We start from the raw sequence: 19,274 nt of genomic DNA on the forward strand, positions 1-19,274 counted from the left end.
GAAACTAAGATGTGCTTTAACTGCAGACTGTTAGCTTTAATTTGAGGGTATTTACATCCAAACTGGGTGAACGGTGTAGGAATTACAACAGTTAGCATATGTGCCTCCCACTTGTTAAGGGTCCAAAAATAATTGGACAGAATAATAATCATAAATCAAACTTTCACTTTTTAATATTTGGTTGCAAATCATTTGCAGTCAGTTACATATATATATATATATATATACATGTATATATACATATATACTGTATATATATATATATATATATATATATATATATATATATATATATATATATATATATATATATATATATATAATTTTTTTTTAAATAAATATAAAATTAAAGTGCACTTTTTCCACTTATAATGTCTTATTTCTCATTGTCATAAATTAAAATAAGGAGGTATAACAGCTGAGCTGAATCTGAGTGGAAGAAAAGTCTCTTACTAATGATCAGCTGCAGCTGTGTTTTAGAACTCGGTCCAACACTGTGGTCAAAAGCCTTTTTCAAATATTGCTTAATGCTCCTTCAATTGGCTTTTTCTTGCATTCATGTTTTACTATCTGCAGTTATTTTAAAGTACACAACAAATGTGACATTCATTGTTCTAATGTTTCCTCTGTTTTTTCCTCTTCCTTTAGTGAGTAAACTGAAGGTGCACAAGTCCAACCAGAGTCTGCAGTTTCTGGAGGACAGCCGTGTGCGGGTCAACTGCTCTGTCTCCTCTCAGACCAGCCTGGACTCACAGCATGCAGTGCTGTGGTACGCTCGCAAGGCTGAGGCGGGTCAGCCGGATGAGCTTCTGCTGAAGATTGAACACACAGGAGCATTTGAGTATGGTGCGTATGCAGAAGAAGAGCGTCTGCGTAGCCGTGTGCAGTCAGAGAGACTGTCTCCCAGACTGTATGGCCTCACGCTGCACCGCGCAGAGACCAGCGACTCTGGAGTTTACTACTGTCTTGTGGAGGAGTGGCTCATGGACCCTGATGGAGAGTGGTACCGACTGGCGCAGGACTCCTCCGGCTTCACACATGTGGCCGTGAGACAGCCAGGTAAGAGGACTCTCACTTATCAAATGGATGTTTGTATGTAAATCTATTTTCTGCTGTAGCCCATTTAGAGATATTCTGTTATAAATATCTCACAGTTTTGAAAACATTCTAATTCTCAGAAAGTCTGAATTTATTTAATTAATATATTTAATTCATTAATTCAGGATTATGAATTATAAGATTAAAATTGCGAGATATAAACTCACAATTCTGAGTAAATTTGTCATAATTCTTGTTTTAAATTTGAAATAAGAAATATAATAGAAATATGTTCATGTAATTTTTATTTAAAACCTTTTAATTGTGTATTTAAATAATTAGTTCATTACACATGTGTAACAGAGGCCAGCTAGTGAAGTGCTGTGCAGGTAAACCTCACAACATACGATAAAGGCCATGGTCTTTAGCCACCTTGGTAGAAAAAAACTATTCCCATGCGGAAAGTCGCCGGTTTGATTCCAGCTCGGAGCGGGTTGGGTGGTGTTGGACTGGTGGGGCTTAATTGGTGCCATGAACCGGATGGGAGTGAGGTTCAGTTAGGTGAGTGTAACAGAGGCCAGCTAGTGAAGTGCTGTGCAGGTAAACCTCACTCCTCTGACCTCTAAATGTGCTCTAGCAGCAGACGCTAGAGTCCATGGTCTTTAGCTTTCTTGGTAGAGCAACCGACTCCCATGTAGAAGGTCACCTGTTCAATCCCAGCTCAGTTTGGGTTGGGTGCTGTAGGACCAGTGGGGTTACACATGCATACTACATGACAAAAGAATATAAAAACATAACGATTTCACATTTGGAGCTCATTTACCTGTCAGAAACTGTCAAATTGTTGCATTTATGATAATGAATGATGCTTTTTCTTCAACAGAAATAACAACAAGAATAAATGTTTAACAGGCATCATAACAACCTGGTTGACCTATTGACCATAGGTTATCATTATTATTTTAATTGCTTATTAATATTTATCAGAGTTGTGTCAGTACATTATTCAATCCAAGATGTGAGCCAAACAATGTATTTTTAAGGCGTGCACCTTATGGGGTTAACAGAAAAACCCAGTTAAGAAAAAGTTTAGTCTCAACCCAAAGATTAGAATTATTAGTTGATTGATTGGTTTATAAATAATTACTTGAAGTATTTGTAATGTATAGATTAAGGGGCTGTCTTCAACATGCTTCTGAGTTCAAACTCTCGTGGTGTCTGTCATTGCTAAGCTCCCATCAGCCGAGCTCTTTGAGGATCCACCACTGACAAACCCTTGCTGCAGCTCAGATACAAGTTTTACTTGTGTAGAAACCTAAAAACCCTTTAGTGTTGGGGTACTCTATGTTTGTTTGAGGTTACTAGTCTACAGTTATTACTGATATTTTCTATACAAAGTATGGTGTACTGGCCTGTATTTGTGTGCAGAAGCCACATGTCTCCATTGGAAATAACAAACTTGAGTGTGCAAAAGGCACGATATGTGAATAGCACCTAAGTTGATGTGAAGTAAATAATATAATATGGCAAATTTTTTTTAACAATTGTTGTTCTTTTGGACTTCAAACTTTACTAGTAGTTTACTAGTAAAGCTCAGCATTTCATTATTTGTTTGTTTTTGTATTCATCTATGCATAATTGTATTCAGTAAGGAAATGTTTATCGGTTATCCAAAGTAACGATAAAAATGTATTTCAAAATGAAAACAATTTCTGTTTTAAATAAATTCAGACCTGTTGGACTTCTAATCTTCAAAGAAAGCAGGCAGTACAACGTTTCAGCTTTGATAAACACAGCACCAAAACAGAATCTTTAAAAGGTTTCTTAAGGATTATGTGGCATGACTATATCAAAATATATTAAAATAAATAAAACATTACAGATTCACTACCTCGGTGAGCATAATTCACTTTTTTATCTCCTAAACAGTAATGTACATTGAGGATTTGGCATTTTATTTTTTGTTAGAAGAGTAGTATCTTTTTGGATATATCAGTGCTTCAAAAATTGAAATGAAATGAACAAATCAGCCTCCCGAGACTCCCGATCTACATTTTTAAAAGCATTTTCACTCCTTTTTTATCTTGGAAAGAGGCGGCCAGTATTTACAATGGCACCCAACTAGCGGAGTTGGCCTTTATTCCTATAGCAGACTCTGAATCCTGAGAGAATCAGCAGTAGGTGTGTGTGTTTCAGTCCCGTGGGTTTATCAGGCCATCTGCCACGAGAGGATCGGAAAGAGCAGCGTGAAAACATTCTCCCCTTGAGAGCAGCGTGGAGAGCAGCCATCCTGAGCTCACTCCTGCCCGAGCTGAAGTATTCATCAGCATGTGTGCGTTTATCAGAGAGACGCATGAAAGAAAATGCGCAGAGGATTTGTGCGCAAACATTACAGGTTATCAGTCCCTTGGGAGCCCCATATAGACACACACACCCCATAACACACACAATGGTTACCACTGTTTTACTCGAAATGCCCGTCTGGATGCCAAACAGCTGATGCCCCATTATTTACCCTGCGCAGCTGCATGAAAGACCCCTGCTGGAAACCACCTTTCTTATTTATTTGTTGGCCCACATTTAACTAAAATGACAATTTTTTTGCAACATCATGACCTACAGCACACACTACTGTTTAAAAATCCGGAAATAATTATCTTTTAATATATGTATTATTTATTATAGAAATGTAATTATCTTAGGTCTATAATAAAATTAAAAAGAACAACAGCAGCATTGGCGACGCAGTGGCGCAGTAGGTAGTGCTGTCGCTTCACAGCAAGAAGGTCACTGGTTCGAGCCTCGGCTGGGTCAGTTGGCATTTCTGTGTGGAGTTTGCATGTTCTCCCTGTGTTCGTGTGGGTTTCCTCCGGGTGCTTCAGTTTCCCCCACAGTCCAAAGACATGCGGTACAGGTGAATTGGGTAGGCTAAATTGTCCATACTGTATGAGTGTGTATGGATGTTTCCCAGAGATGGGTTGCAGCTGGAAGGGCATCTGCTGCGTAAAACATATGCTGAATAAGTTGGCGATTCATTCCGCTGTGGTGACCCCAGATTAATAAAGGGACTAAGCCGAAAAGTGAACCAATGAACAACATTTTTTAATTCAAAATTAAGATTGATGAATTGTTGTTAATATTAATCTTTCTCTAATTTCTTTTAAAATAATCATGATAGTGTTTTAGGTAATAATTATGATAATAAGGCATTGTCAATCTTATATTATTATTATTATAATTATTATTATTATTATTATTATTATCAGGGCTTGACATGAACTTTTTGATCACCAGCCACTGTGGCTAGTAGATTTCCAACAATACTAGCCACACATGACTTTTCAGTTCTTAAAATTAAGGGATTTACCAAATTTATCTCTGACCACTCCAAAAAAATGAATAATTATTATATCTTACCACAAATTTTATATAATTTGTGTCAAAACAAGCTAAATATAGCTAATACATCCACTTTCAACAAAAATTTTCTTTTCTTTAAAAATAACTATGTTCATGTATCTAAAATATGCACAGTAATCTGTCCTGGCTAAAGGTCCCAGACCACCAGTTAACTACACATAAACAAGGAGTTCATCTCATATTAAAGCAATGTTATGTAAAAAAAAAAGGTAATTAACCATATTAACAAAAATAACTGTAAAAAGAAAGCATGTAAAAAAACATACTCGTGTGTGACAATGAAAGGATGATCATGCGCACGCACGGTTAATGTTAGCCCTGTTAATAATCTGTTGAAAGAATAATTCAAACAAAAGCAGTGACGGCTGCTGCTTACAAAAGGATAAATAAATGTAATTTTAATCTTGAACTCTTTAGAGCAGCAGGACTGTTGGTGTACGATCATTGCTTTTTGTCCAGTCTATCTCAAAGAGAATCGATCGAACCAGTTGTGTTTCCTCTACACTGTAAAACCCAATAAATTAAGGCAACTCAAACCCTTTGAGGGAACCGATTGCAACAAACCATTTGAGATAAATAAAAAAAAACTAATCTAAATGAGTACTGTAAACTTGCTCCATTTATGTTGAAGTAATGAGGTACAGTATTTAATTAACCCATTATCTTCAAAACTCTTTTCAAATGAGTAGAATTAACTTTCAGTAAATTTTGAGTTAACTACACTCATTTCATTTAATAAAGTTGATGGTTTGGTTTTACAGTGGTAGGCACGGTTGCTTTGCACAAATAAACAGGGAGCGTTCCTCTCATTTGGAATTCACCTGCTTTCTTTTGCTCGTGCAAACACAGTTAGTTTTGACACTCCTGCTGCTTCTGGAATCTAAGAAAACATTTGTATAAATATTGGGCCATCTTTATTGTCGAACCCTGCTTTTAAGAAAACTACAATTTAAAAATGATTTCCAACTAGCCAAAGTGGCTAGTGGGAGTGTCTGTCTTAACCCGCCACAGCTGAAATCTACCCGCATTTGGCGGGTTGGCGGGTGCTAATTCATTATTATTATTATTATTATTATTATTATTATTATTATTATTATTATTATTATTATTATTATTATTATTATTATAATAATAATAATAATAATATAAAAATTACAATTAAATTATTTCCTTTAATAAATGTTATAACAATTGTGCAATCATCACAATCTAGTGTCATCATATTATGATAAAACAACATTGATAACATTAGTAATAATAATAATAATAATAATAATAATACTAATAATAATAATAATAATAATAATAATAATAAAATTAAAAACAATTAATAATAAAGGTTCTTATTATTGTCAATAATGTTAACTGATGAATAGAATGTTATTTTCGGAAAATAAATATATTTTTGTAGTATTATAAATGTCCTTTGTTGCTTCCTCACTAACAGCTAACCCTTTATACCCCAACTTTTTGACTTTTTTGGTAGAATTATCATGATTTCCAAAAAGAATTTAAGCAGCAAAAGCATTGGTGGAAGTGTGTAAATTAATTTTGAGAATAGCAACGTGCAGAGTCTGACACAGAAAGTGAGGATCCAAATGCAGTTTTTTTATTTATAAAGGGTAGTCAAAACAGACAGTGATGAAACACTACACTATATCTAAACTAATCCAAAAAGGGTTATCCCAACAAACAGGTGAAGATCAGGGCAGCAAATAATACAGAAAACAAGGAACAGTCAGAGGTCAAAAACCAGGCAGGTCAAAACAAGCAACATAGAACAAAGAAGAAACCGCTCAGTAATGACCACTATTGCAAATCAACATAGATGTATACACTAGATATCACATACAGACCCTAAGCATGCGTTAATAGTGCCACCACATTTGTACAGTGTATCCAGGACAAATGTCATTTTAACCGCACTAGTCAGATTAAATGTAAAGATGCTGGACTTTAGCGCTGTGTGCGGGTGTAGTAACGAGCTAACAAAGAAAACAAAGCACAAAGGCAGAACATTTCATAGGTAAGAGTTGTTTTTTACGTTTTATATGTTATGATCTTTTTTTGCTAAACAGTATTGATGATAATACAGTCACTTAGGAAAGTAGCACCAACTCGCACTAGGCTTTATACTAGTTTGGCTAAATAAAATTAGAAAACGGTTTATATGAAATATGACAACAAGATGATGTGGTGCTAGAAAACTTGTATTATTGTAGGCTAAGTCAACGAGTTGTTCATAACAGAGATTCATTCACAAATGAATCGCTCCCTCCCCTTAGAATTAGAAATGAAAGCAGGAGAAGGGGGGTGTGTTTCAGGACACGGATTAGATTAAATTTAACAAGGAGAGAGGACCATAGGAGAGAATATATTTTTAACAAGGAGAAACTATATTTTTGTGCATACAACACATGCTCTTTGTCAGCAATGCTCGTGTGGACTCTAATCAAGAAAATGATGTAAAATTATCATTTCGTAATTGAAAAAAATATTTGCATACTGAACAGGGAAAACTACCGACCGTAGATATACATGTTGAGTCAGAATGGCAAAGATAAAATAAATCATTATTAGAAATAAGTATTAAAAACTATTATGTTTAGAAATGTGTTGAAAAAACTTCTTTGTTAAACAGATATTGAGAGAAAAAAATAAACTAATAATTCTGACTCAACTGTTTGTATATATGTGTATATATCTCTGGCTCTGGTATGGCCTGTCCTCCACTGCACCTTGGGTCCCACATTCATTTCAAAGGAGCGCTTTCCTGTACTAAAATGGCAGCTCTATTGACACATTCCTTCCAATAGACACCAATAGCGTAGAGGACATCTAATGTAAATATCTATGGCAAAACAAGACTTGAAGCAGTGCGTAAGTGTGCGTGTGCGTGTGTGTGTGTGCTTGTGTGAGATGCTTAAACATTCCAAAATGATAACAAACAATAGCAACAGTATTCAACAAAGTGTATTCAACATGTGATGACAAACAAATAGAGTGGCAATCAGAGCAAAGGGTTGGTGGGAAATTGGAGTCTTGCAGAATGACAAGGGAGCAGGGTGGAATGCCTTCTGCTGGAGAATGTGGGCATTCTTGCTGATAATTATAACAAGAATACAGTTTAGTCTGTACTGTTTCACAATATTGCTATTTTCCTGCATTTTTATGATATCCTAAAAGGGTAGTTCACCCAATACTGAAAATTGTGTCATCATTTATTCAACCTTCACTTGTCACAAACCAGCTAGAGCATGGTTAACCAGCCCTGTTCCTGGAGATCTACTTTCCTGCAGATTTCAGTTGCAACCCATATCAAACCACACCTGCCTGTAATTATCAAGTGCTGTTCAGGTCCTAATTAATTGGTTCAGGTGTGTTTAATCAGGGTTGGAGTTGAACTCTGCAGGAAGGTAGATCTCCAGAAACAGGGTTGAGCACCCCTGAGCTAGAGTATCTGCTAAACATGAGAGACATTCTTTTGAAAAATGTTGGAAACCTGTAACCATTGACTTCCATAGTACTTGTTTTTCCTACTATGGAAGTAAATACAGGTTTCTAACATTTTTCTAAATATCTTCAATTGTTTTATAATGTAAAAATAATTAAAGGTATGGAACAAGGGCGAGTAAAGAGAGTAAAACTAAATATTTGGGTGAACTATCCCTTTAAGTATTGTAGAAGATGTAGTGCTGGTCTAGCATGGTTCAGTTGAGGGGTAAGGTTTACTATCTGAGCTTAAAGAGAGCATTTTATCAAATCAGCAAGAAACAGATAAGCCCGATAAAACACACGCTTCCCACATCTCTTACCGACAATCTTCAGCATTACTACCCTACACACACGGGTCGTCCACTTACCTCTGTCACACAGACATGTTGTGTAGTGCAGTTTGTCCTCCAGTCTGCTTTAGGAGAACAGGTGGCCATGACATCTGCTCCTGTAAAAAATGCATCTTGGTTCTGTTTACTGGTCAAAATAATGAAAACAATTATCATAAATAAATAATGCATATCTCACATTTACATGGAAGCCTGTATTGTATATGCATCATTCGTTTTCTATTCTTCACCATGAGCGTGTTTATGTTGTTTTTTTGTTAGCATACAGTGTGTAATCATCGTCAAAACCTCAGTCGAGCTGTCTTTCATGAATCCTGTGTTTTTTATAGCTATTTCTATTTTCTCCTCTCATATACACACAAACTGTATACAGTATATCTCGATAATATATCTAAATACATTGGTGAAAATTCCCTTCTTATTTCCCCGGGGATGCGAGCGTGAGTGTCAAATCACCTCCCTGCTGCATCCATTGCCTGAAATAGCATCCATATAAATGTATTTACAAATAGATAGTTGATGAAAGGTTCAGCACCTCCTAATGTGCCATCTTCAAAGTCAAATTGCACTGCTTCTACATGAGCACAAGATAAGAGGAGATCCTTATATATTTTTTTTGCTGGAAAACACAGTCTTATTTTTAGTCTGATCTCCTCTCAGACCCTGCTGAAGGATTGTGCGACTTCTCACGCAAAATGTGTTGATCCTCACCTTCAGTTGAGAGCGACATACTGAGCTGCTAGATCCACATCTCTGGATTCGTGATGCCCCGCAGTATTTTGTTAGAGTACTGAGGTAATTTTAGGATGTGTTGGAGTTGTCAAGTTTGTTCTTTATTTGTATAAACTTATCAGTTACGTTTTTGTTGTTGTTGTTGACATTTTGTTGATTGTAAGTAATATTGCAGCTATTTGATGACTAACTTTCATCAGAGTGGTAGTAGACTGTTTATTAGTGTTCATAAAATAAGTTAACAATCCATTAGCTAACACTACTAGCTTAATAAACTACCGATTATCTGTTTATTAATAGTTAGTAAGGTTGAAGTGGGTTTAGATTTTGAGTAGGATTAGGGATGCAGAATAAGATCATATTTTATAATTACTAGTAAACAGTTCATATTTTAATAATAGGCAGATAATAAGCCAGTAGTTTATAACATGAATTGTGACCTAAAGTGTTACCAATAAGTAAGTGAGTTAGTAGTTAAGTGAGTTAGTGAGTAAAATTTGATTTGAGCAAACATCATCATCATAAGTGTTGTCAAATGTTAAAGGTGCTGCGTGTAAGTTTTTGACTCTTCTAAAGCATAAAAATACCATAATATGTTTGCAGATATTTAAGAAACATGCTAAGTGAACATTCTTGTTTGTCTGAAAAACAATTCTGAAGACAGATATTCTGCTTTGAACATGTGCCGGAATGTCTTCCTTTGTTTTGGTCACTTTAACCCACCCAAATGCAAGTTTAGCCAATATTATTTCCACCAACCCAGGTTGTCTTGGTGGGAAAACAGCATATTTCATTCATTCATTCAGAAATGCTCTCAAAGTATGCGTCCGTGACCGAAAATTCGATCTCCGGTGGACAGTAGCAGACTTCACAATGAAATGTGGTTTCAGAATTCCACATGAGGTTTTATTAATTAGTAAATAATATAAATATTATGAATATAAATTTTAGGTGAGTAGGTTACAATGTAACCCCATGTCCTAATAACAGGCATGATGAGATTTGCGGTGATAAACAATTTTGCTGTTTGCACCAGTAGCAACACAACATAAATTTAAATACAGACATTTAGAAGCATGAAATAGTGCTCTCACTGCACTCCAACGAAATGGTAAGTTTACAATCTAATTAATTCATGTTATACCTCTTTAAATGATTAATATTATAGATACTGAATCACTGATATATGTCGGTTCTGAGTCACATTCCTAAAGTTTCAAACAGTTTTATTTTATTTTTAAGAGGTAAACTATCTGCTTAGCATGCCAGTAAATGTCATCTCTTTTAGGGTTATCTCATTATTTACTCACCCTCATATCGTTTCTAACTCTGTATGATTTTCTTTCATCTGTTAAATCCTGAAAAATACATTTGTATTGTTGAATATCTAATAAATTTCATGCGTGTTCAATAAAAAAGGGCAGTAGAGGGTTTTTCTTCAATGTCAAAAATATTAGTAATTTATTGGATACAAATTAATAATTCGATTCTCAGAATTCTGATATCCGCAATGCAATGCAAGAATTTCATTCTGGAGGTGCGCAACAATTTTCATTTCTTGACTCTTTTATAGGCAGCTGATATTAACAGGTGGAGTTTAGTGAAATTCGTCACTTGTCATCATTCTCCAGTCCTCCATTGGCTGCACCCATACATACATCCTCTTTTTCCACAGATTCTCTGCACAAAATTGAAAGGATAAGACTTTCTCAACTGCACTTATTCTTGTGTTCAGTCTTAGCCCATCTCTGCTAACAGAAGTTTGGCTGAAGAGCTAAAGTTAATTTTAGACATTCGGGCCTTTGCATTTCTTTCAGCTTTGTCTACATTTGCTAAAATGCTTCATTAGGTTTAGTTAATATATCACCTTTAAGCAGAACAAATACAATTGTTTAATGAAAAGAATATATATATTTCATTTTCACAACAATATGTATGATTATGCTGTTTTATATAAACAATGTAAATGGTGACCAGGGGCTGTCAAGCTCTTTAAAAAAAGAAGCACGATAAAAATGGCAAAAAATTAGTTTGTATCATATAGTTATCACATTTATTTATTTACAAAAATAAAAACATTTCAGTCACCATTTAACAAATAACATTCTAATAATTTATTAACATTTTAATCAGTGGTTAACTGTGTATTATCATGTCTAAGAATGAATACTTTTTATTTGAATTCATACTATTATTTTGGCTTATTTAAGTCTGAGAAGCATCTATGTATGTGCAGACAATATTTATCCACATATGGCAGCAAAAAAAAGGCAGAGCTGTATAATGTCTGTTGCATAATCCAACACTTTCATGCTGTAAAATAATGAAGTACTTGCCAAAAATAAATTGAAATCTGTTCAAAATATAGGTTGTCAGACAATAACAAGAAAAATAATTGGCCTGTTGAATGTAAAATGGATCCAGTCTGTTTGCAATAAAAATGATTTGATGAAGCAGCGATGAATTTAATTACAGATGTTTATATTTGTTATGCTTTTCTTTCCTTCTTTTTAAATTCAAAGGAGTCTCACACTATATTCAAGGCTGCATTCATTTATTCAAAATTCCGTACATTTGTGAAATACGTGTATTAAAATTAGGGCTGTCAAATGATAAAAAAAATTACGTAATCTTTATTAATCACGAAACGCCGTATTTATTACAGAATAAATACACAGGCATTCAGTGCCATTTGAATTTCAAAACAATCAATGCCAATAACAAACAAAAATAATTTCCATGTTGGATTCTAAGTGGACTACAAACACACACAGACACAAACAACATGCGCAGTGCAGCAGACCTGGTGAGCGAGGGATCCCTTCAGATTCATCAACACGCACGATCGCGTTCATCAAATTTGCTTGAACTGAGCGTTCTAAAGTATGGCTGTATTTTACAAGCAAGGATTCTGACATAGCAACGTAAAGCAGATGCTTTACAAAAGTTGTGTGTATGGGGGAAACACGTCAAACTTATGAAATGTGATGGCTCATGGAAATAGCTTAAAGGAAGAGAAATAGGCTGTCTTTGACAGCTTGCGACTTCAATCTGCCACTTTCACTACAGTACATTTACATGGACAGCAATACTCCACTTTTATGATTAAGATAATACTGATTAGAGTCTACCATGTAAACAGCGATTTTTGATTACCTTAAAGGATCATGCGAGTCCCGAAATGCGGAGGTTTTTCTTTCTGTTCGCCATGAGGTACAAATTCCATTAAAACATCCTGAATGAAAATATGCTGAATGAGAGTGAACTGCTAAACTGCTGTAAGTCTAAAGATTAAAATGAAACACCCAAAATTGCATGAAACTCTGGAGGAAACGCAGGATAGCCTGGTGATGCGATATTAATTGTTTTATACTGAGTCTTTCCTTCTAAAAGCGCGTCCTTGGTCTTGTCAAATTTCTTTGCACGTTAAAACACACGCAGGGCCGAAGCAAGCTGAACTGGCGCTCTAGGCAAACGGCAATCACGCCGCGCCTCAACCTGAAAGTGATCAGTTCGCGGATGAAAGTGAGGACCGTGAAGGTGGGGGTGGGTCTAGCGGATGAAAGTGAAGACCAGGGGGGTTCGCTCACTATTCTGCTGCCCAAGGCGGCCGCCTAGGTCGCCTCTATGCATGCTCCGTCCCTGAACACACGTCGGCCACAACAGGAAATAAAAAAAAAACTGCAACTGCATTATTTGCGTTATTTTTTTATGTGTATTTCAAATTAATCACGTGCGTTAATGCGCTAATACTGACAGCCCTAATTAAAATAATAATTTATTCTATTGACAAAAAAGCTGAGTGTTTTATTTAGTAGCAAAAATCATTTCCCTTATTTTTTCAGCTAAACAAAGTCTCTCTTTTTTTCAGAATGACAGATTTTTCATTTTTAATGAATTATTCTTTTAATTAAACCAGGATATTCTGCTCTAAATAATGTAGCTGTGTTTTTGCAACAGATGCTGCTTCAGGCTCTGGGGAAGATTGGAAATGTTGTCATGCACTTAATGATTTTTTTATTATGGTTTTGTTTTGCAGTGGAGAAGTTACAGGTGGAAGAGGCAGAATCCAATATCACAATACCTGAAGACGGATCAATCCGGCTGGGCTGCAGCATTCTGTCTCAGTCCTCAAAAGACTCCCGCTTCTCTGTTTCCTGGTATGTGTACCGTTTGGGCCAAGAGGAGGAGGATGAGAAAGAGTGTGTCTTCTCCATCGGTCATGATGCAGTGTTTGGTAATGGGAACTGCAGTCCCACAGAGGAGCCTGGTCCAAACTCTCGCCTACAGTTTGAACGCACCACATCTGACCTGTACAGTCTGACCATCCAGAAAGCTCAAGCCAGAGATGCCGGAAATTACTACTGTCACGTTGGAGAATGGCTGCTCAATCCACGCAACGAATGGTACCAACTGGCCACCAAGAACTCCGGAATCACCATTATTAATGTTATGGAGCAGGGTGAGGTTTTACAAGTACTATTTTTTCAGGTTGTCAGTGTGTTATTTTGCTTTTACACCTGTCCTAATTAGACAGTGCTGTAAGTCATTTCTCTGCTCAGACCGAAAGTGAAATGATACAAGAAACTGAAGCAGAGCCAATTAGAACATGATGGAACATTCCCTCTATTTAGAGCAGAGTTAAGCTTCAGTTTTTGTCCCTGCATTTTTCTTTCATTGATTATTTTATTCAGTTTTTTTTTTGTTTATCACTGTATTACCACCTATTTTTTAACCACCACCCCCCTCCACGCAGACACACGCATACAAAAACACACATACTGAGTTTTTGATTTCTTATTTGTTTTGTAATACCATCATCTGCTTTAGATGTTTGCCTTTGATTACATCGTACAGAGAGTTCATGATCAATAATACAGTATGTGCAGGTCTTCACATACACTACTTTATGCTGGTTAGATAGATAGATAGATAGATAGATAGATAGATAGATAGATAGATAGATAGATAGATAGATAGATAGATAGATAGATAGATAGATAGATAGATAGATAGATAGATAGATAGATAGATAGATAGATAGATAGATAGATAGATAGATAGATAGATAGATAGATAGATAGATAGATAGATAGATAGATAGATAGCTAGGTGGATGGGTGGGTTAAGTGGATGGATGGATGGATGGATGCATAAATTGATAGATAGATGGTAGGGTAAGTGGATGGATGGATGGATGAATTGATGGATAGATGGTAGGGTAAGTGGATGGATGGATGGATGGATGGATGGATGGATGGATGGATGGATGGATGGATGGATGGATGGATGGATGGATGAATGGGTGGGTGGGAGGGTCGGTAGGTAGGTAGATGGGTAGATAGATAGATAGATAGATAGATAGATAGATAGATAGATAGATAGATAGATAGATAGATAGATAGATAGATAGATAGATAGATAGATAGATAGATAGATAGATAGATAGATAGATAGATAGATAGATAGATAGATGGGTAGATAGATAGCTAGGTGGATGGGTGGGTTAAGTGGATGGATGGATGGATGGATGGATGGATGCATAAATTGATAGATAGATGGTAGGGTAAGTGGATGGATGGATGGATGTTTGGATGGATGAATTGATGGATGGATGGATGGATGGATGGGTGGGTGGGAGGGTCGGTAGGTAGGTAGATGGGTAGATAGATAGATAGATAGATAGATAGATAGATAGATAGATAGATAGATAGATAGATAGATAGATAGATAGATAGATAGATAGATAGATAGATAGATAGATGGGTAGATAGATGGGTAGATAGATAGCTAGGTGGATGGGTGGGTTAAGTGGATGGATGGATGGATGCATAAATTGATAGATAGATGGTAGGGTAAGTGGATGGATGGATGGATGTTTGGATGGATGAATTGATGGATAGATGGTAGGGTAAGTGGATGGATGGATGGATGGATGGATGAATTGATGGATAGATGGTAGGGTAAGTGGATGGATGGATGGATGGATGGATGGATGGGTGGGGTGGGAGGGTCGGTAGGTAGATAGATAGATAGATAGATAGATAGATAGATAGATAGATAGATAGATAGATAGATAGATAGATAGATAGATAGATAGATAGATAGATAGATAGATAGATGGGTAGATAGATGGGTAGATAGATGGGTAGATAGATAGCTAGGTGGATGGGTGGGTTAAGTGGATGGATGGATGGATGCATAAATTGATAGATAGATGGTAGGGTAAGTGGATGGATGGATGGATGTTTGGATGGATGAATTGATGGATAGATGGTAGGGTAAGTGGATGGATGGATGGATGTTTGGATGGATGAATTGATGGATAGATGGTAGGGTAAGTGGATGGATGGATGGATGGATGGATGGATGGATGGATGGATGGGTGGGTGGGAGGGTCGGTCGGTAGGTAGGTAGATGGGTAGATAGATAGATAGATAGATAGATAGATAGATAGATAGATAGATAGATAGATAGATAGATAGATAGATAGATTGATTACACAACAGCCTTTATTACGCGAACAACTGGCTAGATGTGCAGTACTCTTTTAAATGGACACCATGCTCTTTTTTTTAAACTAGTAGTCAATTCCTCTAACCCTCTATTGCACTTCTCCCCTCTCTAGTGTCTACAATTCAGTCGGTGGTTTGTTCCAACGACTCGCTCTTCTACTTCGTCTTCTTCTACCCCTTCCCCATCTTCGGCATTCTCCTCATCGCGGTTCTGCTGGTGCGTTACAAGAGCCGGAGCTCCAGCAAGAACCAGGAAGGCAAAAATGGAGCGCCACTCCTGTGGATCAAAGAGCCCCATCTCAGCTATTCCCCAACCTGCCTGGACCCTCCAGCCCTCAGCCTACACCCCGGCTCAGTGGAGTAACAGAGACACAAACACAGCCCCGTCTCACATTTAGAGACTCGCTCATCTACACTCTCTTCTCTCTCAGACGCTATCTCTCTATTTCCTCTCCTCCCCCTCCTCCTCCCTGATGAGGCCACCAGAAAGTAATCTGGGCTTCTAGCCTGGCCTGTCAATCCGTCCATATGACTGACTGACTAAGACCTTCCTCAGTCGAAGTGTCCACGACTCCGGTGACTGCTGTTGGTGATGCCTAGACATTTGCTTTGCTTTCTTTTTCCTGATCTTTTTTATAACTATATCTATATATATGATTTTACTTTTTATTCATGCTTTTTTTTTGTGAGAGCCTTTCCTTTAAGGTTGCAGTATCTGTGAGCCTTGATGTATTTTACCCGACTGACGCCAACCTCCTTCCCCCTCTAGGATAGAAGTATTTTCTTTTTGCTTTTTTTCTCCTGTCTATGAAGTCTGGTGGAAGCCATTGCATATTATTTGTTATTTTGCTAGTGCCGATTTTTTTTTATTCAGGAGACTGGAAGGTCATTGCCGGACCATGAACGATTTTAAAGACAATGGTTTATGGATGAAGGAAGAAAAGGACAATCTTTCCTCATAAGAAACTTTGGATACTGACAATGGATGTATATTGGTTTCTGTTTGTGCGCTGCAGAACTGTTAAAATGGATACAGAAAGCCCTCATTGCCCAAGGATACACATGAACCCCAGCTCATCATCACTGCCAAAGACCAGTACAACTTCAAAAGCCACAAGTTCAAGGATTAGACGTGTTTTAACATCTGATGTCATCTAGCTGAATAAGACAGTCTTGATACTGACAGGTTTCCTCATCACAGATGCTCAGATGTTTCTACCTGCCCTCAAATACAGTGTCTAATTATCCTCCCGTTTCACCCAAGGTTAAGTAGATCCATTTATTTCCTTGTCTACAAGCGTTCGTGTTTGTTTGTGTACTATATATTACACAAATGACCCCACAGATCACCTCGGTGTCCTCACATTTCAGTAATACAAGGTTGAATTGAAACAAATGGGGGGCATGAAGGGCTTTTCTCTCCAGAGTTTTTGACTTTCTTGTAAAAAACTAAACAAAAACGATGTCTTGAAGGTAGACGGCTGACAGGACACTTTTTGTCTCGAGGGACATTCTCAGTGCCAAGACCTTTTTATCATCATACGTGCCCTGTAATGATCCAAGAGGAAAGTAAAACTGGCAGGCTTCTGCGTATTTATGAGTTATGAAGGGATTAGACATTTTGTTTTATATATATTCGAAGTCACATCAAGTGTTATTCTTCTTCTCTTTATGGGTTTGTGTTTGAAATATGGTGCCCGATCTTTGTGTTACAGCTGAGAAAAAACAATAGATTGTGAAAACTAAATGCGCCGTCTCATAACCTGTAACCTGTGAAGACCTAATAGTGTGACTATATCTCTAAAAATATCGTCGGTCTCCATGAACACTTTGAAAACACTGCCATGTTTTCCCAGTTACACTAATCCTGTGTCATTCAAGGATCTCCAAACTGAAAGCATTTAGAGTTTAGCTGTAGCGTGAATGGATTTTGGTAGAGCTTTGCTTATTTTATTTCAAACCAAACATGGTTGTTGTCGTGTTGTCTAGTAACAGCGACACCAAACTGGATGTTTCACTTAACACACAAACATTGGAGACCTTTCGACAGTGTCATTTTCACTCTGTTCTCACAGTCGCTCTCAGCGTGTCGTCTGGGTCGCTGCCGCTCTCAAGTGATCTCCACAGTCAACCTCGCAGCTTTTCTGTAAATGAAATTTAGATCCACTCCAAGCCTGTGGTCGTCTTATTTATTGAATCATACAACTCCTAGTTAGAATATGTGAACTTCAGAAACCTGCATAGAGAGAATGTGGCAGAAATAGCAGTGAACGTTTAGGCAACTATTAGGCTACTGAATGTGCGGTGGCCTACGGGAAGTTATTCCCAACCAATCTGGCATTCAATCTTAGCTCTCTTTATCTACTAAATTTTGTTGAACTGTACAGTGCATGATGCGTAAGGGGGACATTTTATTAATGTCTGAAAGTTGTGTGTCGTGACATCATGTCAGATCAATGGCATACGCACTATCGCCACCTTGTGGAAGCCCTCGCCGATACAACTCATCTGTTCGTTTGACTGAAGATTAGCCGTTCTAACTTTTAAAGCCTTCCTCAAGCTGGAGATGTGTAGTGTGGCATTGAGTGTGATATTGCGGTTCTGCTGTCATTCAATCTGTACAGAATTACTCGGAATTCTAAATAGTGTTTTTTGTAGTTCAACATGCCCAGCTGAATCATAACGTTCTCACAATGTTGTAAATGCATTTCGAGGGCTGCATGTCATGGCTGTGTACTGGCAGTATAGCTGCAGAAAAACTAAACAAATGACAAAAAATATTGTGTTGGTGTGTGTTCAGTTCAGCCAGTGCTGCTTTTTTTTCAAGTGGTGGTTTTTATGTTCTTTTTTTTAAATAACCAAAACGGTGCACTGAATATTTAAAAAGGTTGCCATGTTGGTTTTTTTTATGCTTCTGTGTTTTTGTTGTACTCTGTTTGATTCTATTGTGTTTTTTATATCTATACTTATTTTATTCAATTGTAGCAATTGCTATCATGGAAAAGCACTTTGCTATTGTCAGTTGATTGCAATAAATCATTCAGTGCACAGAATTTTAGGTTGTGTTTATATAATGTGTTATATTACAGTCCAAATGTTAACACTAGGTACGTCCCAAATTGCATACTTATGTACTATTCTACGCCATTTTTATAGTATAAATAGTGTAAGTAGTGCAATCACACTGAAAACTCTAGAAAGAATGTTGGACTCTTCACGCACTCAATGGTTGCAGCTTTGCTCATGAAGCGGAAGGGACGGAGCTTTCGGGCACTGATGTTGGATTACTTTATTTATTTTGAATTGAAAATGAGAGTGATTATAGCACCTCCTGATTGTGAATGCGGTTATACTCATAGCCGGTATTATTTGGTAAGTTATTTCACTAATTTGGTAACAGTCAAATGTCATCAGGGAAACGGTTTGAATTTCCAATTAGTAAAAACACCATTAGTGCTCCATTTGGAACGACACTACATTCATATAGTATGCTGGTGAGTGTGTAAGTGCATAAGTACATAGTGTATAGTGTGGGGATGCATTTGGGACGCAGCTATTGTCTTATGGAGAGTTCACAATGCGTGGTTTTCAAAGTCAATGCTGTGTCATGGAGCGGAGTTGACCGCGATGACTGGGTTCAAGTCCGGTGAAGAATGGTTCCAGAAAACAGGTAAGACAAAAACAAAAATCAAATAAACAAGTAAATTACAGGGTGAGAATGTGG

The 19,274-nt window shown here is 37.0% G+C and overlaps 1 protein-coding gene across 1 annotated transcript in view; it reads left to right on the forward strand.

Annotated features, from left to right (window-relative positions):
• The window catches only part of igsf3 (immunoglobulin superfamily, member 3), a 332,749-nt gene extending 314,230 nt beyond the window's left edge, over positions 1-18,519 (forward strand). The window contains exons 7-9 of the mRNA XM_056465165.1: positions 649-1,059; positions 13,075-13,497; positions 15,664-18,519. Of these exons, the coding sequence (XP_056321140.1) occupies positions 649-1,059; positions 13,075-13,497; positions 15,664-15,914 (1,085 nt within the window). The 3' untranslated portion in view covers positions 15,915-18,519. The remainder of the gene's footprint in view (positions 1-648; positions 1,060-13,074; positions 13,498-15,663) is intronic.
• Positions 18,520-19,274: the final 755 nt, after the last annotated feature.

Source organism: Danio aesculapii, chromosome 9 (assembly GCF_903798145.1).
Source record: "Danio aesculapii chromosome 9, fDanAes4.1, whole genome shotgun sequence".
In the NCBI taxonomy this organism is placed as follows: Eukaryota; Metazoa; Chordata; class Actinopteri; order Cypriniformes; family Danionidae; genus Danio; species Danio aesculapii.